At 40.9% G+C, this 24,956-nt stretch overlaps 1 protein-coding gene across 1 annotated transcript; it reads left to right on the top strand.

Moving 5' to 3' along the window:
* Positions 1-18,292: 18,292 nt before the first annotated feature.
* On the top strand, positions 18,293-20,481 carry sox17 (SRY-box transcription factor 17). Its single transcript, XM_044339760.1, has 2 exons — positions 18,293-18,910; positions 19,296-20,481. Exons 1-2 carry the CDS (start codon positions 18,613-18,615, stop codon positions 20,201-20,203), a joined length of 1,206 nt encoding a protein of 401 aa, XP_044195695.1. The 5' UTR covers positions 18,293-18,612; the 3' UTR covers positions 20,204-20,481.
* Positions 20,482-24,956: the final 4,475 nt, after the last annotated feature.

Below are 24,956 nucleotides of genomic sequence, written 5' to 3'. Positions count from 1 at the left end.
TGCACAGGATCAGTAAAGAGCTGAAAATAGGAATCTGCTCTTTATTAATGCAACAAAATACAATAGCTTTAATGCAGCTGTTTCAATTTCTTTATGTAAAGCGACTGTATGTGTGTGTGTGTGTGTGACTACATACAGAAGCATTTCCATACAATGACAGCAGCAGTGGCTCCGTATCAGTGCCATCCATCCTCTCAGTCTCCTCCACTACCTCCCTCAGTCTTGTCACTGGGCACCTGTTAGTTTGTGTTGACGTGGCGTCTTTAACACCTCTGCTGATTGACTTAGCAGAAAAGCCTAACAGCTCATGGGGGCCCCTCAGCAGGTAGTGCACTGTGTGCATGCAGCAGGCTGGTGGCACCTTAAGGCAGCGCATTGTGTGCTAAGCTGCGGCTGTAAATTCACTTTGGTTATAATGGTCTGATATGGTGCTGACAGTGAAAAAAAAAAAACATATTTTTTAACACCTTGTCTTCATTGAGGAGTAGGTCAATGGTTCCCAGCCTGGAGGTCACTTAACATAAAGGGAAATCAGCACAAAATTATGTTTTTTATTTTAAGAATTGCCCCTAAACTTTGTTTTTTCTCATGAATAACTATAAAATTTTACCTGTTCTGGCCTGTAAACATTATTCAAATAAAACAACTGGTCTCAACCAGTAGGCATATGAAACTGGTGACGAAGGTGACAAGTGGAGATAGATTTGTTTAAAGGGGTGTCAGAACTCTGGGTGGGTATTTGGGCTCAGGTCAAGGTTACTTAAATCAAGTTTAAAATATAAAACCAGCTCCAGGTGAGTTCTAGTCAAAGGTGTTTGAAATAAAGTGAAGAGATTAAGACCAGAGCAAATGAAGTGAAGATCACAATCAAAATATGCCTTAAACATAATATAAAAGTAAGCATCTTCTGTCCTACACTCCATCTTCAAGAGATTTTGACTAATCTTTACAGGTTTGAGAGGGAGAGGTTAAAGTTTCTTAATAAGCATTTAGATTTGCAGGAAAAAGCTAATTTCACACCCAGAGGTGACAGAGATAAAAATAAATCCGAGTCAAGCTCGACATGTCAGAAAACTGGTCTTCATTTTCGGGATCTTGCACTGGCAGGTAGCTCAGAATAAACAATATTTGGTTTGATTGGCAGGTTATTGTTGAGTCTGTGGGGGTGTTGAGGAAGGTTGGACCTTCTCTCAGGACGTAGCCTCACTTCCCTCGCTCAGAGGCTCTCAGGAGGAGAGCAGTGTGCCTTTTAACTTTTTTATTTGTGCTGTGTTTGTAAAGGCCACATTCCCTGAGCCTGGCTGCGACTTGTGTTATTCTTCCTGTGCTGTTTGCCCCACTCGCAGCTGGAAGGACAGGAAAACCTATCTGGAAAACTACTTCATGTATGTCATCGGTGATTACGGGACGGCAGCGCCCGCCTGCGCTTGGTATTGGCAGCCTCATGCCCGGGCCCCGCGGGGCAGGGGCAGGCCTGAATAATGCAGTCCCATGGGGACGACGCTGCGCACCCCTCCTCACTCACTCAAGGCCTCTTTTTGCTTCCATGCAAGGAACTCTGTGAGTCCACGCAGCCCTGTCAGCACTCTTCCTGTGGAGAAACTGGAGAGGAAGCTCCACCAGGCAGCCTGAGGTGGCCAGAAACCTCCACAACTTTCAATTTCTGTCTTTTATCTGCAGAGTCTGCAACCGCCTGCTGTATGTAAACTATAAACAAGTTGTGGAAGAAGTATTCACATTCTTTAGTAACACCACACTGTTAAATTACTCCATTATAGTAGTGCATTCAAAATCTTACTTACAGTAAAGTAAACAAGTATCACTGGAATAGATGAATTCACCTCTAAACAACATTTTAACGTTGTAGCTGGTCAAATCCATCATACAAAGTAATAATTAATCACTTACTGAGTCCTATAAGTCTTTATTTCTTACAATAAGTGAAAAATCTGCAAGTCAAGACATATTATTTCAACCTGTGTTCTACAGAAATCAACGTGTTTCAAGAATGTTTCATAAATTATTGTAGAAATCTTGAAAGAAGACAGAATAAAGAAGAATTAAGAGAAAAATTAAATGAAAATTACACAAAACAGACTGCAATTGCAGATTTTTACACTTGTTTGAGGGGGAAAAAGAGACATTTAGGACTCAATAATGTCCATAAATTACTTGGTAAAATGGAGATTTTTGCATTTTATGTAGCATATAAAATCACTCTCTTTAACGTAACCAGTAACTCCAGGTGTCAGGCAAATGTAGTGGAGTAAAAACTATGAAATGTAGTGAAGTAGAAGTATAAAATACCAGAAAATTGTAAAGCACAAGGTAAAGTAAAGCACAACTACCTTGTCCTGAAGTACAGTACTTGAGTTCAGTTACCCTCTACTTCTGCTATCAACCAGAACAAGTTAACGCTTTTAGATCATAGTACTGATCAGACCAGTTTATTTTCGATGCTGCGGAGAAACGTTGAAAAGCACTTTCAGATCAGACGCACTTCTGTAATGCAACATTGTAAAATATTCTAATGTCAGATCCCCTTTTCATTGCTTCCTCTTTCCTCCACCGCCACTTTCCCAGGCAGAGGACCTAGAAGAGCAATCTAGGGGGATCAGGAATGACAAGGCAGTCCGGCCTCCCATTGTATGTGTGCGTTTACTCAGCATGGGAGAGCAAGGACAGTGAGGCTACAAGAATACAATAGGCTCATATTTATTTACTGCTTAGTGGCAGCCAGGGAGAACCCCCTAATAGCTGATAGCAGCTTTACAGTAATAGACCTCTAATAAAGACCTCAGAGGGCAAGTAGAGGCTAGACTCTCTGGCTCTGTCTTTGGCGAAGGTATTTCAATATGTCACTTCAACTAACAAAATACCGAATCCGTTAAGAAGACGTGAAGACTTAAAATCTGTGATTATTGTGTAATAATTATGAATTTTAAGCAACATAATCTGCAAAGTCTTATCTTTGACTACAGTAAAACAGCATTATCCATTGATCCAGTATTGTTAGCGTTGAGTAAAAAGAGTTAAAAGCTATAAATATATTCATATACAGGAGCTTATTTAACTCTCGTATAAACTCATACTTTAGTTGCATTGGGACATTTTGGGTTTGAGAATGCCAACTAGTCTCTTCAACTTTTAAAAGTGCTAAGGATGATAACATTACCTAATAATAATTAGGTAAAAATATTGCCTTTTTCACTGCTTTTCTCCACTTGTTAATAATGACTATCGGCTTACATTAACGTTATCTAAAAAGAGAGTATCTTGTACATCTGACAGCATCAAAACTGGCGTTTGCTGTTTGCTAGGGTGGAAAAACCCTATTACCTTAAAGGCAGCGGCTACCTTCATTGTTGGATATCAAAACATCTTTTTCTATTTGATCCTGCAGGTCTCTTCTGAAAGGGAAATCTTTGGAGTTTACTGTCATAAAGTTAGAATTAGTCTAAGTGATAATGTGACAAATCTACAGTGGCACAAACATGATAAAAGTGTGATTTTTTTTGTTTTGTACGCACTCCTGTCACAAAATAAGTAGTTGCTGTTACAGTGATATCAGGATTTACACACGTACAATCATGAGGCTTTCTGTTTGCAAATGATGATACTGCCTCAAATATTTAACAAACTTCACTTGATACATATTCTTTAAAAAAAAAAAAAGGTTAAAAATATCCAATTCTGCTATAAACATTTGCAGTGTAAAATATTCTTGTTTTCTACTTTTAACACAGTTCCCATTTAATTCTGCATCTTTGAAATGTGATAAACACACTTTTGATTCCCTGTTTGAAACACTCTCTGTCTCTATAGCTACATATGAGGAGATTCATCCAGTGCTAATAGCTGATGGCTGCATATTGTATCATTATGAGCCACCAAGATAAGTTGCTGTGATAAAGTGCAATGCCTGTGAGCTCCAGTGGAGGGCTCCCTCTGTTATAACGAGTGTCCAAATACAGAGGTCATAAACCATCTGTAAAGCACAGTAAAGCAAAGCTGCTGTGCTGCATTTACATATATTCTGTAATGTCAGACAGACTGTGTTCCCCTTCAAACTCATCATACAGAATGAATCCTTCTGTGCATGTATACAAAAGGTCAAACCTCACAGTTTTTATCCTGCTGATCTTTTGTTTTTACACACATCCTGACCATCATTCTCACTTGTTTCCTTTCATGTTCTAATCTGACTGAAAAATGCCTGGAAATCGACCGAACCAGCGCCGACTCTCTGACCTACATGACCGAGCCTCAAAAAATTAATTTTCTGAGAGGCATTATGAGCGCGTGATTTATTGGTTGCCTTGATGCCTTGTGGGTGTAATTGTGAGAGCAGGGCTGAAGTTGAGTGGCTTTGATGCCCCGTCCGTCCCCTCCTCCAATCCCCGAGTCTCAGAGATTAACTCAGACGCTGGATTAAAATCTCAAAATAGAGAAATCCTTTTTAGATGAACAGATTGATTAAAAAGGGGGAAAGATGAGTGTGTGGTGGAACTCAGCTGCTGATATTCTTACCTGGGAGTTCTCACATGGTGAAAGTCAACTTGGAGCTCAGTCAAAACTCAGTTCAAACCTCACTTTAACTACCGCTTCAAGTCAGACTGTTGATGCGTACAGTTGACTTCCTATTTAGGGAAAATGCTTTTTCTTTTCCTCTTTTTTAGTGACACCTTTGATGAGTCTGATTTCTCTTTTCTCTGTATTTTTCATGATGCCCTGAACATGGATGAGATGTTTCAGAAGCCTTTTTTTTTGTGATTTCATCTACATGGTTGTATTTAGTTTTTAGTATTTACATAATAAAAATGTAGAAGAGATAAGAGGTGGAAGAAGTATTCAGATCTTAGCAATAGTTTGATATTTTGGGAAGTATGCTAATTCGTCTTCTTAATCAGATTAGAAGTTTGATACCATTCTACTGTCCAAACGCTAAATATGAAGCTACAGGCAGCAGCCGGTTAGCCTAGCTTAGCACAAAGACTGGAAACAGGGGGAAACAGCTAGCCTGGTTCTGTCCAACGGTGACAAAAACTGCCTACCAGCACCTAAAGGTTAATATATGACATTTGTTTAATCCATCCAAAAACTGAAGTGTAAAAAACGACAAGTTATAGTTTTTTAGGGAAGTAAAGTAGTGGACCATTTATTAACCGGGCACAGTAACTTCCTGGAGTCTCCACTGGTGACCTCACTGTGGCAAGAGGACACATAAAAGTACCTCAAAATTATACTTAAGTACAGTACTTGTATTTTTAGAAACTTATATATGCTGCTAAGTTGATTGCTGTCAAAGTTTTGTTGTGTTTAACACGCATTGACAATAAAGAATCTATCTATCCATCTATTACGTTCCACCACTAAAATGATAAATGAAACAACAAAACAACAGCAACAAGAAATAGACACAAGACGCACAACACCACATTTGTTTTTCATGGTCATGCACAGTGTAGTGTCAGAGGCTCCACTTCCCTTTCATTATGAACCAGAACAGTTTGATGCAGATTTTAGTGAAAGCAGCAGTAGTTCATTTTCTTCTTGCTCTTTACCACAAGGTCTGGTGCTAACAGACAAAAGTCTGATGCTTGATATCGTCATCATTGTGTGGTCTGTTTGATTGCTGGAAGCAGGTGTATGTTACTGTGACCAAATTTAGTCATCAACTCACTTCCCCCCTGGACCCCAGGTTCCCTCTGCGTTTCCCAGCAGAGCTCGGCCCTCCCTTCCACCTGCCCGCATGAAACACAACAGACCTCAACAAAGAGTAAACCTGCAATAACTTCATATTCAAGATTTGCTTTTAGATTTTTTTTTAATTTTTTTGTTTTTGTTGCTCCACTCTGCTCTCCTACATCTCTTTATGTCTCCACAGCTCCCCTCTCTCCTTCCAGACCTAAGCTCTCTTCCTTCCTGCCCTCTCACAGCTTCCTGCTCCGGCTCTTATCACTCCAGAAAACGTGACACGGTCTCAGCCCAGTCAAACCAACACTAACCTCTGTAGTCCCCCTTTTCCCTGGCCATCACTGCCTTAAATGGAAGTATTCTGGCCCCTCTGGGGTCTAGGTGCCTGCGGGAGGTGTGGGGGAGGAGAGCTCTTTTCACCCACCTGGGCCAAATCTGTTAATGGACTTATTTATTATAAACAATATAGCCTCTACTTCACAGCCTACAGAGGAACAATAAATCTGAAGTGGCCAGGCGTGTTTTTATTTATGTATTTATTTATCTGAGAGGAAGCCGTGGGCACATTGGGACATTATCAACTCATTCTCCTCCGAGGGGTTTTCCTCTGAGCTGAGGAAATCGTCTGCTTTGATTTACTCTGTAAATCTGTGCCTTATAATACAGAGACAGGAGACTGCACGAGGTCAAGGCTGTGCAGTCTGGTTTGTGGCAAAATGTGCAGAATCATGCCCGAGCTGATGTAATCTTGACTTTCTTCATGAAGATCTTTAACAAATAAAGAAAATTCTTTGTTTTTTTTAATCATACAGTGATAATAAATTGTCACTATTACTTCTTTGCACATATTTGCATGTATTTTACCTATATATACATTCAGATTTAATAAAGGCTCATCCTAGCTTATAGGAGCATCTTGAGTAACATTATGTGCATGGCTTATAAGCTGTATTTATTGTTGTTCTATGACACCGCTGCCAGATACGGGTCTGCTAAGGCATGATAGAGCCCGTGTTATTGTAAGGCCACAAGGCCATCTGATAAGGCCACATGCTCCACAGCCTGCAGCGATAACACATGTTTTGGATGGTATTGAGCCAGAAAAGCTGAACCTGCCACTGCACAGAATGCAGCAATTATTGCAAAGTTCAAAGTCCACTCTACGGGCATTGATCAGAATATCTAGATGCCATTTTTCAGCTGCAGATCACGTCCTCTTGGGTCTCCATTGTTTCTCACACTGCAGCATGTCAGCATAGGTAGTGAGCTTTTGTTTCAGTGCAGTTTGTAATGATATCAGAGGGGACTTTCCCCAAGCTTCCTGTGAGCTTTTCCCATGTTATCACAGAAGGGGTGCTAATCAGCTGGAATTGATTACTGAATTGTGAATGGTAGCTCAAAAAGTCACCAAAAGACTTTAATGCAGATATTTGTTTGATGTAAGTGTAGGCTATCTTTGCATGTTTGTAAGCATGAGAAATTTAGTATTCTCAACATAGGCCGACATATGCTTTAGACAAATTGTTTGAAATTTTGGGAAATATGTTATTTTGCTTTCTCGCCGAGAGTTTCATAAGAAGATGAAGTATAAAGCCAGACCGAGGTTTAGCATAAAGGTTAGCATCTACTCTGGAAACAGGAGGAAACAGCTAGCCTGGCTGAGTGCACCTATCCAGTCCTCTTAATATAATAAAAAAACATGTTATAACTCATTTGTTTATTCCATACAAAAACAGAAATTGTAAAAATCACAATTTGTAAGTTTATTGTCATTTAGCCTTCATACCAATAAGCTAGCAAAACCACAACTTGTGAAATTAAACAAACAAAATAAAACATTAATTACTAATGTTTGTTAGATAGCGTATTTTTGGACAAGGCCAGAAGGCTAGCTGTTTCCCCCTGCTTACAGTTTTTATGCTAAGCTAGGCTAAATGACCAGTGGCATTAACTCAGTGGTTAAACAAATGATTTGACATTTAGGGAAATTACCTTAATTGCTTTCTTGCCAAGAGTTGGACCAGACGATGGATACCACTCTCATGCCTGTGTGCTGAGCATGAAGCTTGAGCCACTAGGCGCTAAGTGCTAGCTTAGCATAAAGCTTAGGTTAGCATAATGTCTGGAAGCAGGGGGAAACAGCTAGCCTGGCTCTGTCCAAAGTGAAAAAACACACCTATCAACTCTATTTAAGCTCAGTAATTAACAAGTTATAACTCTGTTTAATCGATGCAAAATAGAAATTGTAAAAACAACAGTTTGTCAACAATTACATAGTAGAAGTATTTCTTGGTGAGCTTGACGAACCACAACTTGCCATATTAAACAAACAAGATACAACTTATTCATTGCTAAGCTTAAGAAATGTTTTTTAAGGTGTATTTTTTGACAGGGCAAAAAGGCTAGCTGTTTCCCTTTGCTTCCAGTCTTCAGGCCAAGCTAGGCTAAATGATAGCATACCTGTACCTAATAATAATTGCTTTCTGAGAATTAGATGAGAATAACACTCACATGTAAATGCTACATGCAGCCAGTTAGCTTAGCTTAGTATAATGACTAGAAACTGGGGGGAAACAGCTAGCCTGGCTCTGCCTAAAGGTAACACCAGCACCTCTAAAGTTCACTACCTAACATGATATATTTCATTTAGCTTCATTCTAAACACGAGAGTGGTATCAAACTTCATCAAACTCTTAGCAAGAAAGCAAAAAAAGCGTATTTACTAATTACTTTAAACTGAGGCTACAGGGCAGACTTTGGTGCATAACCTGGGGTAGGTGGTGAGCAGATATTGATGATCCTGACCATTGTGTGCAAATGAACTGAGGAGATAATCTCGATCAGGTGAACTCATACACAGAGAGGTTTAGTCAAACACAGGAACTCCTTGAAGTTTAAGATAGGCCAGATATGTGGGATAATGTATTGATAAAATAATGTGCATTTCACTGTGACAAGCCTAAAGGCAGACAAAACAGACAGATTTTATATTAATGATGTACTTTAGGAACATGTGAATATCAGCCCACACTTTGCTCTCGAAAAGGATATTTTGACAAAGGTGAAAGCTAAATTTTCACACCTGAGATAGATTTTTATTCCACCCCATACCATTGTTAACTTGACACCAATCCATCTGCTTCATGATTTAGTTCATTTGAAAGGGAATAAAATTAAAGAGAGCCTTCACTGGGGAAATTGGGGGGGGTTGGAGTTTGTTCTGTCATTCCAAAGAAACGTTTTGACAGAAAATACGTGTGAATCAGATTTGCAGTGGGTCAGTTCTTCCTATTAGTGATACTTGTTTCTATACAGCTTTAGTGTAAAGGGAACAACGCAGGGAGGAAGCACTCACACACACAGTGCATTTCCTCCATAAAACCACAGCTGTGTGAAAACAACACGCGGTACATTCCTCAGCCATTTCTCTTACTTCAACACAGTAAAGGCTCTGCAGAGCACTGTAGCCTCTAATGTACTAAAACAGACAAGAATAAAGACTCATGTTTCTGCTCGTCAGATGTGAACACTTAATTTTGCAGTGACGGCATGATCACATAAAAGTTCTACATCATTAAGAGGCAGTGTAAAGATAAAAGTTGGTGTGGGAAAACCATTTTAAGGAGTATTTGACAACAGTCCGTTAAAGGAGAAGTTGCTGCGTCTATGAGGAAGTTCTAGAAAATATTTTTAGAGTATTTGTTCTGTAATCTCCAGAAATGACATGTGCATTACTTCACGATGGGTGAAAAAAATTTATAAAAAGTCCCAAATTTACCATAGTCGTATGATTTTATTTCGACCACACCTCAGCGTAAGCGAAGTCAGACTCTAGATGCTGCGTTTCTCTTATCTTCTGTCTCTGCTGCTCCCTCACCTACTTCTATTGATCCAGATTCTTGCTAGGTGCGATGCCACTGATCACACACGCTATTGATCGACATTGGTCACCCCTGGGCCGACGTTGCGTCCTGTTAGCACCATTGGGGGTATTGGCGTTTTGTTCTGCTGTGACGCTTTAGCGCCTCGACAAGGCAAAGGCCACACATGAAAGGATTCGGAGTGTTTGAGCGGCAGAGGAATCAATTCACACCCTGATTGTCATATACAAAGGCCTCACTGTCTCTCCCCTCGTTTCCAAAAAAACCTAGTCAGGATAGTCTAATTAGTAATTAACTCACTAATCCATCAAACACTGATTTAAAACTCTAGTTCTCGATGTGGTTTTGATTTCCTCTTTACTTGTGCACCAGGAAATGAAAGTGCAATCTCTTCAACCTGCATCATCATGCCGCTGCAAAACAGATTAGATGGATTGAGGGACTTCTTTGGGTGGAGGGGTCAAATGCAGGTCAAGTTGTGACGAGTGGTATTTATGTGACTGGTGGTTGTCAGGAAAACAATAATGCCTCTCAGACATAATCTATCATTTATTTTCTCACCAATACTCATGAAGCAGTTCCTTATGTTGTCATACAAAGCGTACAATAAGTGCAGGGATTGTGTGAGCACTGAAAATGAGAAAAATGACTTTGGTGTTTATCTCTTTGGCCGGCCAAAAGTATTGTTGGCACAGAAATGGACTAGTTATTGTTTTGGAGTCTTTCTCAGTATAATTTCATCCCTTTGATGATTAAAAACCAAAAATAGTGGTTTATTATGTAGCTGCAGCTCACTCTCTGGTATCCTTTTTTGATATTTGCATGTATCCGTAAGCGTGTTTTCTCTTTTAAAAGACTAAAAAAAGTTATTTCAGGCTCATACTTATGAGTCAAGGACAAATCACTCTGTGCAAAAAAAAGAAAGACCCAAAATAGACAAGTCTTATCAGTTTGGGAATGGTCATTGCACCAGTGGAAACAATGCCATGGCAAGATGGGAGCTGAGGTTGACCCTAATAATGCGATTGGTCTGTCAAGGAACCTGGAGAACAGGAAGCCCACCGTACCTCTGTCTTCATGGATAAAGTCATAAAAATGATAAACACGGGTCTCAATTAGCCTCAGCCAAGACAATGTGCTGGTCGCCGGTGGGGAGGATTAGGGTCGGGCCAGTAAAAGTGAAGAGATGAAAGAGTCTGGTCTCCCGTGTGGCTGACCTCCCTGTTCATTTCACTGAGGAAACTTGGGTTTTCCCTTTCCCCACTTACTAAGGGTGATTCATCAATCAATCAACAAGTTCTATTTATAGATTTTTTCCTCCTTGTGGTGTTGGGATAAAAGAACTAGGAGTTAAATTCACCGTAAGAGCCAAGGGTGGCTTAATATAAGAGTACATTTGAGTTAAAGAATAAGTCTAAGATATCAGGGATCCAACAGGTCTCCTACATTAAACTATTTAATACGTTGTTTGTTATCGCCCTCCAAAATGACACATATAAGTGTTTTCTTATCTCAGGGAAACATCAAGGTTTGGGTTACAATTACTACTTCATTAAGTTTAGGGAATCTTTGGCATCAAGGTTACGATAATTACCACTTGGTTATTGTTAGGGATCATCAGACTGCACCCAGTTTCCTGCCAAAGAAATTGCCAGATCTTCATAGAAACTACTTACACTGATGTGAGTATTTATGGCAGCAGGATGATGTATGTGGGATTGAAATCTAAGCTACAGTGCCCATGGTAGTGAAGGAACATGTTGCGCAGTGCAGTAGTGTGACTCACTCCTGTGTTTTGAATAGTTTTGGGACAACAGTGTTACTCTATGGTACAAACTATTAAGCTTGGCTACACAGGCAGTACTTTGTAAGATCAATTCATTGCTGATTTTGGTCTTTTCATGGGATTTGTTAACAGTAAGAAAAGACAGTAAGTTGACAGTAAGAAAAATATGCCACCAAAAATCATCAACCTTGATGATTTTTGATGTACATGAAATGACATTTTCATGATATCCTTGACATAATCATTTTGGATCTCTGTATCCTCAGGGTGAAACTACAGAACTATGGATGTTCTCAGGAAAGAGACTTTGATTATTTTACTTGTTGCTTCCGTTTTATTGTTGGCTGACCCTTGGCAACGCGCAAACCCTGAGGTCACCACAACTTGTGGCAAAAAAGTTTCCAAACATCCTCATGTTAGCATGACTTAAAGCATATTTAAGATTTGTCTTGGACTTGGCTTCGGTTTAGTAAAACAGACAGAGAATGAGGGTGAGACGAGAAGATAAGGCGGATGCGCTCATCTCCAAACTGAGAGGCAGAGACAAACAAGAAGCAGTTTTATCATCAGGGCATCTTCATGAGGCGGGAGGCAGGATGGTGCTACAGAGGGGGTACGGGTCGAGTATATCAGAATGTCCTCTTTGCTCCACGTGGAATGAAGCAGTCAATATAATAAACACAACAGATTCCCACCTGATTCCCAGCAGATTCCTGACAGATTAACGCCTCCAGAACAATGAGACAAGAGTGGAGACGGCTTCCTTTGTGTCCCCGCTTGTCTGAGGCAGACAACATCCCATTGCTACCCTTTCTGCAGGGTTGGGGTGTGTGCTCCCGGGCAAGGAAACTTTCCCAGCAATCCCCTGAGGGAGGGGGAAAACTATACCACCAATAACACATGAAAAACATCTGTGTGTGCATGTGAGCAAGTTTTAGACAGCGTGATCAGTTTCTATCTTTTTTTTTTTTCATTTGCCAGAATTTCAAGTCCCCAATTTCTGTGACCAAATAATCTCGTGAGTCGGGGAAAAAACCTACTGTAGACAAATGACAAATCTCACAAATGACCTACTGTAGACTCTCACATCCTTTTCTGAACAAAATTTAACCACCTTAACCTGCGGATGATCTCTCATATCTGCAATCTCCCTTATGGGGAAATTTTCAGGTTACTAAAGCTCAACCACGAAAAAAAGTAATCTTTGAATAAGTCAAACATACACTTTTCCTTTAGCTTTGACGTATTCCCAATACTGGTCCTCAACAGGCTTCTTAAGAGCTTGATTGACAGCTGACGGCAAAATAGAAACTCATTTTAAATTCCTGAGTGACATTATTAGTGTTGAAACTTGAAATGTTCCAGCTTCAGGAAAAGGTGTGATTTCTATTTACAGAATCAATCTCAGGAAAGATGTTTCTCTCGTCTTTTCTCTGCTGCACACCTGTTATATGCTCCTCTCCTTAACCTCCTCATTCTCTCCTCCTGACGAGCCCCCTTCCCCCCATCCTGAAACACCTCCTGCTCTCCAGAGCAGGTGTTGGAGGAAGTCATAGTCTAATCAGACAATCTAAACATTCACTATCTCACTGCTGATAATGGCAGATGTCTCTACAGTTGGGTCCAAGACTGTGTGGCTTCCAATTTATTTTCCAGGTTTCTCTAACAATGCTGCAATACAGTGCATTTGACAAAAAGCCCTGTTTTAAAAGAAATTTTTGATTGTTAGACCTTTGTGATTTCTACCCTCATTGTGCATTTAGGTGCACAGCTATGCAGCGAGCTAAACAAACTAAGAGCCACTTAGGCACATACTGTTTTTTGGTAAATTGTTTCTGTTAATCATAATAATAATCACATGCTACATATGTACTAACATTATTTAGGTTCATGCAACAGTTTGTCCACAATATATGTACAGTTCAAGTGTATTTTGAAGAGGAGACAATAGGTGTATATACCTGCTATTTTTCAGTTCTTGGGTGCTAGAATGCAGGATCATATGTTTTAGTTTTTTACCACAGTTGACTGGGCCATATGGTTTTATTGTGCATGTGCAATAATGCCCTAAAAAAATGTTTTTGTAGATGTAGATGAATCTGCAAAAAAAGTTTAGATCGAAACATGTTTTTGACCGTGTATAGCTGTGCACAACGTGTAATGTGTTTGTACAACGTGTAACATGTATAACGTGTTTAATGTGTACATCATGATAGAGGGTAATGACATGTATTACAGTTTGGAATACAACATCAACTTGGTGATGGACCAGGCTTTATGTGACTTTAAATACATTTTCATTTTTTCCCTGCCTCCTGTGGACTGGTCAGCACATTGGGATTCAAAAGTGGATTTAATTCAGTGGAAAACCTAGGAACGTGGAACATAAAACGGCCACTATAACTATTCCGATAAAGTTGGACAGCAGGTTGCCTTTGAGGTTTTTACTGGAAGCAATTGTGAAACTATGAAAACAGAATTAGACAACAAAATCAATGAAGGTGATTACAGATCAGAAAAAGACACCATAAACAACAGTCAAACTAAAGTTATTGTAAAAATGAATGAGCACAGTAAGGAAACTGGAGTCACAGATGTAAGCTAGATGTTAATTAAGTCGCTAGGTCCTCAAAGGAAGTACAGCACTGTAATTACTTTAGTAAACATATACACGAGAGTAAACATAAAAATAGTAAAATACTTAACAGTTACATAGATTGTTGCATTAGCAAAACATTGGCTCGAGATAGCTAGCTAGCTAGCTAGCTTGATTAGCAGTAAGCTGATCATAGAAAAACTTAAGTCTACAAACTCACAATCACAAAATAGCTGTAATGAAAGAATACGTAAAGATAATGTTAGTGCTTTAACAAGGGAATTTGCAGTCGATAAAAGATGCCTGTCAATATTTACAAATACAAATAGTGTTTTGTTGATTTCACTTTTTTTAAGTCACTCCTAGTGACAGAGAATTATCCCCTGACTTGCAATTCCTTTCCACTCCACAGAGTACTTTAGTGTCTTTTAGCTTGTTTTTTGTGGAGGTTTATACCCAGCAAACATGCCCATGCTGGCCCACTGTGGGTATGTGTGGGTTAACTGTGGGGAAGTGTGGGCAAGGCAAAACCACACTAATCCCACGTGGACCCCATGTGGGTAAGCCTATGCGGGGCCCACAGCAGTTTTGCCCTTTAGGGCCCCCTCTGTGGGCCCACAGTTAGACTTGCCCACAGAAAACCTACATGGGCCCCCTGTGGGATAGCCCATGCAGGGTCTACAGCAGTCTTGCCCTTTTGGGCCCCCATCATGGTTTTCTGTTGGAAACCCACTGTGGGCCTACCCACAGAAATCCAACATGGGCCCCACTGTTGGATGGCCCATGCAGGGCCCACAGCAGTTTTGCCCTTTGGGGCCACCATGAGGGTTTCCTGTGGGCAACCCACTGCGGGCTTGTTGAAACATGTTCAACTTGTGTGGCGTGTATTTGCGTCAATTCGCTCCACCAGGGCGAATTTGTGTCTACTTCTTTGCTTTGGTTTGTATGTAACCATGTCGCGTCTAAAATTTGCTTTGCGTTCTTTCTGAACTCACTGTTACAACCTGCAACTTTACTGTTTTTATTCATTCTTATGGCTCTCATCAGCCTCATTTTGTAGCCACAACATGAAGCTGTTTTCAGATAAAAAGCTCTGATAAACCTATTGTATACTACTTGCTCAGCACCAAACTGCAGACAAAATTCGCAACCAGGTGGTGAATGTAGTGGAGCATTTAGCAACTAAAGAAACAGATCATTCTCTCAAGAGTTGAATATTAAATTTGAAACAAGACTTAAGTTGAATGCTAATGTTGCGCTTTATGTGCTGAAGATCGAAAAGATCACAATGGCTGAAAAGACAGTATCTAATCTACTGTATCTATTACATGTTCATATTTTATGTAACTTTTCATACTAGCAGTCAATGAAATTTCTACATAGTGTAATTTTGTTTACTTCCCAGGTAAGAGTCCAAGGTCACATCTTCAAATTGCTTGTTTTGTCTAACAGTCCAACACCCAAACATATTTGATTTATTTACATATTTACAATTATATAAAACAGAGAAGAGCAGCAAATCTTCATAAATAGTTTAAATGATTAATCATTTATCAAAATTATTTCCAATTAATTAATTGACTAATCCATTAATCTACTCTAAGTTCAGTGCTTGTTTGATGTAAAGTGTAAGATTTTAAGAATAGAGCAGAATATTCAAAACATTCGCTGATAATTGGCAGAAATGTTTGAACTTTCTGTGGCTTTGTCCAGCTCAGGCCTTCGCAGCTCGAGCAGGATCAGCGTAGAGTGCTAACATATATATACCTTCCGTCCCTGTGATTTAAACTAACACCACTGCCTCGCTGCTCAGCACAAAGGAGCCAGCAAACACATTGTGCAATTCCCAAGAAAGCCACCCACAGACATTTATACAGCAAGACTGGCGACCAGCAGCTCAACTGCGTTACAGAGCTCACTTGGAAGGCGGACAGTTTGTGCTGCTACGCCAAGGACAGGAAGTGCTTGCAGAGGGACAGGAAGTGCTCACCGCTGCAGTAGCCGAGGCTGGAACTGAGATAATGCCATTGTGTAAGCAAGCCAAGTGACCTCTCCCTGAGCGCAGAGTCCAGAGGCTGGCGTCGAGAGCCTTGGCCCCCACCCAGCCCCAGACTCCCCAGGCACGGGGTGGGGGACTTGGTGGAGGGACAGGGGGGGGGATGGAGAGACGAGAGCGGGGGTGGGGGGTTGGCTATAAGGCGTGTCACCTCCCCCACCACCTCCTCCCCTCCTTTGGGTTGACTCTGAACCTCACCTTGTAGAGGAAATGTGGCTACGACTCCAGACTTTATGACTTCTCCCATCAAAAGCCAGGATTTTTCACTCCCACACAGCGAGAGAGAGAGAGAGAGAGAGAGGCGGCCAGAGGCACACTCATACCCACGCCCATGTCAACACACACATTCACGGAGACATACAAACACACACACACACACACACACACACACACACACATAGAGACTCTCTTTCTCTTCTCTCTCTTAGGATCGGAGGGGGAAAACCCTATCAGGTCATCAGCGGTAAAATAGACGATGACAGTATTATAGTCCAGATCCTGTCCCATGCGGTGCTTAGCTGGACCTCCATCCAAAACACCCTCCCACTAACCCCCGGAGGGTCACCCAGCTTGCTATGGAGTCCCCGCTGGTGTCTGCACAGGGCACGCAAAGGTTGCATAAGCATCTCTCATATTTCTGTCAGCCCCTTTTGACGTGTCAGAGGAAAGGCTTGACGCGCTGTATCGGACCCGCAGACCACAACGAGATGGGAATAGTCCGAGAAAAGACGGAGCTGACAGGTTGAGGTCTGCCCGCACTGATAAGAACCCCTGCAGCCTGTGGGTGATGTTTGGCTTTCTGACCACAAACAGGGGCTTCATTCTCTCCTACATAAACACACTAAGTTTGGATTTTTGAGAATAGAGATAGGTGCAACAGGTTGCTTTAACCTTTTTCTCCCCTCATATCTCTGATAGTGACAGCTGCTCCAAAAACAAGGAAACATTCCATGTGTGTCATAAAAGTTCATATTTTACTACTGGGTGATGTCATCTGGCGGACACATAGTTTATAACGTGTGAATGCTCATCTGTCCAAAAGTTTCACCTCAAGCTAAATGTGAAATTGCATTTTCTCAAGTCTCAATTTTTTGGGTAAAAATAGAAAAAATAATATTCATTGTACAGTGAAAGGCCTTGTTTTAAACTTTTTAAACAAAAATAAAGCATCATAAGGAATTTGATGAAGTGAGTGAGCATTAAATGAGATAAAAGTAATCTGTATAAGCCATAAATGTAGAGATATTTTAGGTGAAATACTCCTTAAAGCTTTGAGTCACATGTTGAAAGAGCTTTAAAAGCATGGGGATCAAATCCTACACATGTTAACTATATTATAATTCTTTTACATACTCTATTGTTTGTTTGTGTGTGTGTGTGTGTGTGTGTGTGTGTGTGTGTGTTTTGTACTGTAGGTTTAGCATTATTCCCACTATTTACATCATTATTCCACTCATGTTGAAAAAAAAGGTAAAACAAAGATATTTGGGCTTTTTTGCATTAATGTTGTCAGAGAAATGTAATTTAGAGTGTTTTTACTTCCTTCACTTAATCAGTTAGCTGTTTATTTGGTTCATTAACATCCCAGACCGACAGTGTATCCACATTAGGAGAAACTGATTAGACAACCTGAGACAAAAGCGCATCAGTATCACAAAAGTCTTCTTGTCAGAGACTTAATCTGTCTCTGACGAGAAAGTTTTGGAATGGGTGTGTTTATTTAAGCTTTCTACACACTTGTTGATTTCACTTTTGTAAGTTCAAATCCTCAATTAACGCCTTTTGTCCAGCTCTTCTCATTAGGCCACAATCAAAGACAGTCTCCATCCAGACGACCGTGCGTAAAGCTGCGAATGAGGGAGCCGTTAACTAAACGCGTAAACCTGATATTCAAGATTTTTAACACACTTAAGCGCCCAATACACAGACTGGTGATCGATTGTATTGATGTCTGAGCATTTAGACAGTCTAATACAGGGGTGAGAATTAAAACTGGACGAGTGTGTGCGGGCTGTGGTTGTCCAAATAAACGTTATTGTGGATTGAAGATTGCAGTTTCACCCCCTTGCACCCCAAAACTTTGGTTTTAATTAACAACATTCCTGTTTTGAAAACCTTAAGTGGATGTATGTCTTATATATTTAATGTTTTTAAGCTGATAGAAGAGTTTGTTGCAATCTACATTTTGTACACAGGAGCATAGATTCTTATCACTTAGAGTTTTGCATCATTTGAAATCTCCTCTGTCCTCAGAGGGTCTCACTACTCCAAACAAGGGTCGAAGGCGGGGTACTCTGAACTTTTTTACACCTTTGTAGTAGTGGGCACTCCCACCAAATGGTGATTGGCTGCCTGTGCGTTTATAGAGCACCAGCATTCACACTCAGCTCTGAGTAGTCGGTACCTTTCAGTCCGTGCGGCTCTTAGAAGTGGCTAATGGATGTGACTAATTATTTTCAATCCCAGCCTGAAAGCCAGAAACATTTGAACTTGTCCTGATAACTTATTTTATCTATCCGCAGGCTGTTATCAGTTGTAGTGTGTGTTTGAGCTGCGAGCTGTCCGGTGGCTCTCCAAACCTCCCAGCTGGACAGAGATGAGTAGTCCCGATGCGGGTTACGCCAGCGACGATCAGACCCAGGCAAGGTGTACGATGTCAGTCATGATGCCTGGAATGGGACACTGCCAGTGGGCCGACCCTCTCAGTCCTCTTGGGGACACCAAGGTGAAAAACGAGCCGTGCGCGTCCGGCTCCGGCGGCCAGAATCGCGGGAAGAGCGAACCGCGGATCCGACGGCCCATGAACGCGTTTATGGTCTGGGCGAAGGATGAGCGCAAAAGACTGGCGCAGCAAAACCCGGACCTGCACAACGCGGAGCTGAGCAAAATGTTGGGTAAGTAATTACAGACTTTTTTCTCCTAATCAATCACATGTTTCTCCATAGAAGTTATTATAATGTGAGTGAGTACCACATTATTATTTTTCCATAATTTATCTCTGTCTATTTCTTAGTATTAAGTGATTGTAATTTTGTTTTAACTTTTAATGGCACATTGATTTTCTTATTTTACTCAAACAATGAGAGCAGTGATTGTTGAACACCAGGTGATGTTACTGTGTTATTACAAATGACTGTGTATGAGTTAAGTGACAGATGTAACCTCAAAAACCTGTCCCTGCCCCCTAAAATGGCAACAAGCTATTTTTGTGTGCATCACCAGACTGCATACAGTATCTGCTGACATATCGCTGATGTGCACTCTCCTCTTGACCTGCAGGGAAATCATGGAAAGCCCTTCCTGTCACAGAAAAGCAGCCCTTTGTGGAGGAGGCCGAGCGGCTGCGGGTTCAGCACATGCAGGATCACCCCAACTACAAGTACCGGCCTCGGCGGCGGAAGCAGGTGAAGAGGATTAAGAGGCTGGACTCTGGCTTTCTGGTCCACGGCGTGTCCGATCACCAGGCCTCGGCGATGGCCGGGGACGGCCGAGTGTGTGTGGAGAGTCTAGGCCTGGGCTACCACGAGCACGGCTACCAGCTTCCTCCGCAGCCTCTCAGCCACTACCGTGACGTCCAGGCTCTTGGAGGCCCCTCTTCTGAGGCCTACAGCCTCCCCACGCCTGACACCTCTCCACTGGACGCTGTAGAGTCAGACTCCATGTTCTTCCCTCCACACTCACAGGAGGACTGCCACATGATGCCTGCTTACGCTTACCACTCCCAGGCAGCAGAGTACCAACCCCAGGACCACCTCTCCAACCACCACAGCAACCCCATCCTGCACCGACACCCAGCCTCAGCTCCAGAGCAGCCCCCTCAATCCGCCACCCTTCCCCCTTCCTACATGGGATGCCCCAACCCTCTGGCTATGTATTACACGCAGCACTGCAGTACCAGCCACCCCAAACGACATCCTGGTGGGGCAGGACAGCTCTCCCCACCGCCTGACTCCCACCCTCACTCAGCAGCAGACAGCATGGAGCAGATGCACCACTCTGAGCTGCTGGCTGAAGTGGACCGCAGTGAGTTTGAGCAGTATTTAAGTTCCTCTTCAGCGCGTGCGGACATGACAGGTTTGCCGTACGGGCCACACGAGGCTGGCATGCAAGGACCTGAAAGCCTCATATCATCGGTGCTGTCAGACGCCAGCACAGCTGTGTATTACTGTAGCTACAACAACTCCTAACCTCCTGCCCGCCTGTTGCCCTGCTGCAAGGACACCTGATCTGACCTCAAATCTCTGTAGCTAAATTTGAACAAAAATGTTTGTATTTTATTATTTTATTTTTTTTACTTAATCACTACTGAAACAGAAGGCCCATGAGATTTAAAAAAGCAGCTCTGAAGAAGACTGTTGTACTGTATCTGTGTAAGAACAGTTTTTAAAAAGCCATATGAACACTGGTTTTAACTTTCTCTCTTGCAGGGATATGAATTCATTTTGTGATAATAAATATTGTACAGTCACTATTTTAAAATCTGTGTATATACTGAAGGTGTTTTTTTTTTATACTTTTGCACTTTTGAGAAATAAATGTTTGCAAATATACTCATCTTCTCTTGTATTTATTATTTGACATGCTTTTCAATCTCAGAAAACATGAAGCTCTGTCTCTTTATATTGCAGCCATATTTTACTCTCTAAATCAAACAGCAAACATCTCGAAGCAGACGCCACTAATTGATCAGTAATTAAATAATGAAAAAGGTGACAAACTTTGGAGCACAGATTCAGTTTTCTTTACTATTCACTCCGTGTTGGCTCTGTATTACACCACACTATCTCTGTTTGTTTTTTTCCACTTCCACATGGAGCTAAATGGGCTCACAGCAGCACCAGTCACTCACCTGGAAGCAGGGCCGGGTCCCTCCGCTGTGACCCAGCTTCCTGGCCCGGACAGCGTGGAGGTAATCTCAGTGTCTGAGTTACACATGGCGCCTTGTTTTCGCAGCATGGGGGCGCAGTTTATGCTCCGGATATCCTGCCTGTAAATGATTTAGTCTTTTCTGATTAATGGTTGAGGCCATTAACATTCACAGTGGTTACTACACCTCTGTTTAACAATAGCGACGCTTTATTTTGCGTATTTTCACAGCTGAACATACAATACCCAACCTCCAGCTTCATAATAATGTATAGCAATGACATCAGGTTTTATTTCTGTGGGTATATTGAATGGCTAAAAAGGCTCATGGTGGATATATCCTAATGCCTCTCTGTTACTCCATCACGTATCAAATTTATCAGGTAAAAATCTTTAAGAGATAAAAACCAAACCTACAGGATAATTCAATGTATTTATAGCGGAGAAAGAGTCACATTTTATAAATAGAGACTTCTCCTATTTTAAAAGGAAGAGGTTCTTCTCTGAGGGGTCAATCACCCTGACCTCACGATCCATTTTTAGCACTTCAGAGGAAACATGTTCCAGAGGTGTATATTCATGTGCTTTGTTCATGCTGAATGTTTTGAAATATTCCCTTATGTAGGAGAAGTAGAGGCCGGACCTCAAGGTAAATATTGCTTCTGCTTCCCACGGTCGTAATAGTGATGTCAGCTCTTGTTGAATCTTTTAAAAAAAAATAATTACTTTGTCTTATTTGTGTCCAAACAGCTACGATTGTTTTTACTTAAGCATACATTTCTGAGTGTTTTTACTTTAGACAAGTAAGCCTAATGGGCGGAAGGTGTTTTTAACGTCCTCCTACTTCCCTCTCACCCAAACAGACTTATTTCCCTCGGGGCCGTGCAGGAGAATCCACTGTAATTGGTGTGAATGTGTTTAAATTCAGTCCGCAGCTGAGTGGCAGGTTTATCCTCCCTGTTGTTACAGCTAATGGGTGCATAACAACAGGCTCAGGACACGATCCCCGAGGCATCAGCCCAGTGGGTGGGGGTCACCTGCGCAGACTTAGGAGAGGCGGACCCCCCACGTCAGCCATGATATTATCTCCACACGCTAATTGATCTGGGCTAATTGACGAGGAAAGGGATAACTGAGTGAATCTGGCATTCCAAAGTTTATGTTAGACGCGGGAAGTTGTTGGTTAAAAAGTAAATGAATTATATTGTCAATGTTAATGTGAGACTTTTACTCAGGTGGAGGTGAAATGATTTAACTGTGTTTGGTCTTTTTTGTTGTTGTTGAATTAAATATGTTTGATCATTTCGCATTCAAAGATTTATATACTCAAACGATATGTGTAGTGAAATACAGTGGGGCTACTCTTTTACAACATTCTTCAAAAGATCCAAATACTTTATATGAAAATTAATAAGAGTAATGTATTTAAATATATTTTTTTATCCTAAATATTTTTTAAAAACGACAATTTCTAAACAAATTTACATTTCCCAAATGTATTGGAAAATGTACAACTGAAAAAATTCTACATATGAACATAAAAGTGTATTTTTTCATTATCACGGCCACTTTCATACAGAATTATATATGACATATAAGAACATACAGTGGTACATAATAGAGTACAATACTGTATACTGTTTTATATGTGGTAGTTTAGTCATATATATGTTGTTTTCAATGTGTTTGTACAACGTTGTGTATATGGCATTCATGTCAAATCCAAATAATATTGTTGATAATGTTAATCTTGTATATCTACAAACAATGTATAGTATAAGTATATAGTAATATAAAACAAATTTTGAAGCAGATAATAATCATGTCAGACAAAATACAAAAATATACACGTTTTTAAATGTTGATACACACAAACTGCACATCTCCCACAGTATTTTTATTTATAGATCAGCTCTGATGGAAAACTGAGCATTTCCTAAGTTTCTTTGTGCCTTTTTCAACTCATTTATAGCAGCTACGTTTGCATTAAGCAGCTGCGCCAAGATGTTTCCAGGTGAGAGCAAGAAAATCAGTTAGAGCAGAGAGTGCAGAGCTCAAAGCCCAGAAAATCAGGGCTTTCATGGTGTTCCCACTGCTGCTGTAATGTGTGTGTGTCTGTCTGTGTGTGTGTGTGTGTGTGTGTGTGTGTGTGTGCGTCCCTGGGCCTCGCTGCCAGCGGTCTGCAGAGAGCCACTCGGAGATTACAGCAGGACGGCCGGCTACATTAACACAGCAGCACTTAATCATGGCACTGCCCTAATCTCATCTCAGGTAGCTGCCTTTCACAAACACACGGCTTCATTTACCTGCAAAGTCGGCTGCAGTTCACTTCATTCAGCCTCCGACAAACCAGCGAGATCAGCTTTATTTGACCCACTTAGATGCAAACGTGGTGCTGCATGTTAGAGGTTTATTAGTCATTATAATGTTATATTAGCAGTGGTTGAATGCACAAGCTGAATAAACACTGAATTTACAGAAAATATACCCTTCTTAACCACTGATCAGCTGACTCCAGGTGCGAGCATCATTATCTCTAATTGATTTCCTTTATTACATTTGCTTCAGTCAAAAAAGAAAACATTTGATCATTTGCTCTCTGTTTTGTATCCTTTTAAATTGAATATCTTTAGGGTTTGGACTGTCTGGTCGGACAAAACAAGTAATTTGTAGACGTTCCCTTGAGCTCTGGGATCTTATGATGATGATTTATAACTATTTTCTGACTTTTTATAGACTAATCTCCAATAACAAGCACTTTCAGCAAAACAGACAAGAGCAAAAGTCAAACAGCTTTTCAGTGATAACTCATGTATTCTTTGTGTTGTGTCACGTAAGGCTTCACTTGCCAACAATGCAGGCCTCGTCTCAAGTTACCCTGACAAGAAAACACGTGTGCACATAAAATAAACTCAAAACATGCATCAGTGTTTGAGATGTGTTTGTTTTCTCTTTAAATGCCCCCCCCCCCCTCCCCAGTGCAACACACATAAATACAGTCTCTGCAGACTAGTCGAGCTGAAGATTCTTGTCCAGTTTCAGAGACAGAGACAGAGAGGCTGCGAGGGCCCAAACTGATTAAGTCATTGATAGTAGATTGCAAATACAGCATGCGAGACAGCTGCAGGAGAGGGTGTGTCCCTTGTCTAAAGCAGGGCTGGTTGCTCATAATCCCAGGCATATGCTGTCCCTCTCTGGCCTGATAGCTTTTATGGTCTCTGCCTGTCACACCACCGTCCAGTTGTGCTCCCACTATATATAGTTTCACAGATCCAGTCAATCTCCAGTCAACGCTGTGACTCAATAGTTTATTTTTCTTCTGATTCCAGCTCTGCTTTTTGTCACACGCGGTTATAAATAGTTGTCTTGTGAGCAGATAAATCGAACAGGTACCTCCACTTTCTGTGCCAGGATTGTCAGCTGCTGTGTCGAAATTCACAGGGATTATTCACAAATGGTTTTTGAAGTATTTTTATTGCACAGCTGCAATGTTACAGTGTCATAAGGTGCAACACGATTTTACAGCTTTGCGATCAGTGTGCCTTTTTTATTTCCGGTGGAAATTTTTTTTTACCTCTTTAACCCAAGACCCTTTCCTCATGTGCAGGAAAACTGTTAGTTAGTTAGATGCTTAGTTAGTTATGTCATGTTATTTATGGCCTTATTATACTTTTGCCGCTTGGGGAAACATTTGTCAGGAAGGAACACAGCTTTATGTCTCCTCATTTAAACTCTACAAATAAAATCTGGCACAAAAAAAAGGCTCCCTTCTTAAAACACAACTCAATTTTCTTAAATATAATCATCCGACTAACAGAACTCATCAGAAATAAAGAACATTTTTCCAAAAGTTTAGCCCTTAAATCATCATACTATGAGAAAAAAACTTACTCTCACCTACAAACACAACAAAGAAACTCTACATGTTTCAATAGCTACTGCCAATATAAAGTATCAGAATGTAACTATGTACATAGATTTTCTACTTGTGGTTAAATTCTTCTTAATATGAGGCTTTACAGTAGTTGTTTTTCATGAGATAATATGTTTGTAATTTAGGTTTGTACCAACAGG

This window comes from Thunnus albacares, chromosome 21 (assembly GCF_914725855.1).
Source record: "Thunnus albacares chromosome 21, fThuAlb1.1, whole genome shotgun sequence".
Classification (NCBI taxonomy): domain Eukaryota; kingdom Metazoa; phylum Chordata; class Actinopteri; order Scombriformes; family Scombridae; genus Thunnus; species Thunnus albacares.
This window is presented reverse-complemented; position numbering and strand designations above follow the sequence as displayed.

What these genes read in the sequence shown, in the direction of transcription:
- sox17 (XM_044339760.1), top strand. Translation starts at nt 18,613, where the DNA reads ATGAGTAGTCCCGATGCGGGTTACGCCAGCGACGATCAGACCCAGGCA. An exon ending in GGAGCTGAGCAAAATGTTGG is followed by an intron (nt 18,911 to 19,295) that starts GTAAGTAATTAC and finishes CTTGACCTGCAG; the next exon opens with GGAAATCATGGAAAGCCCTT.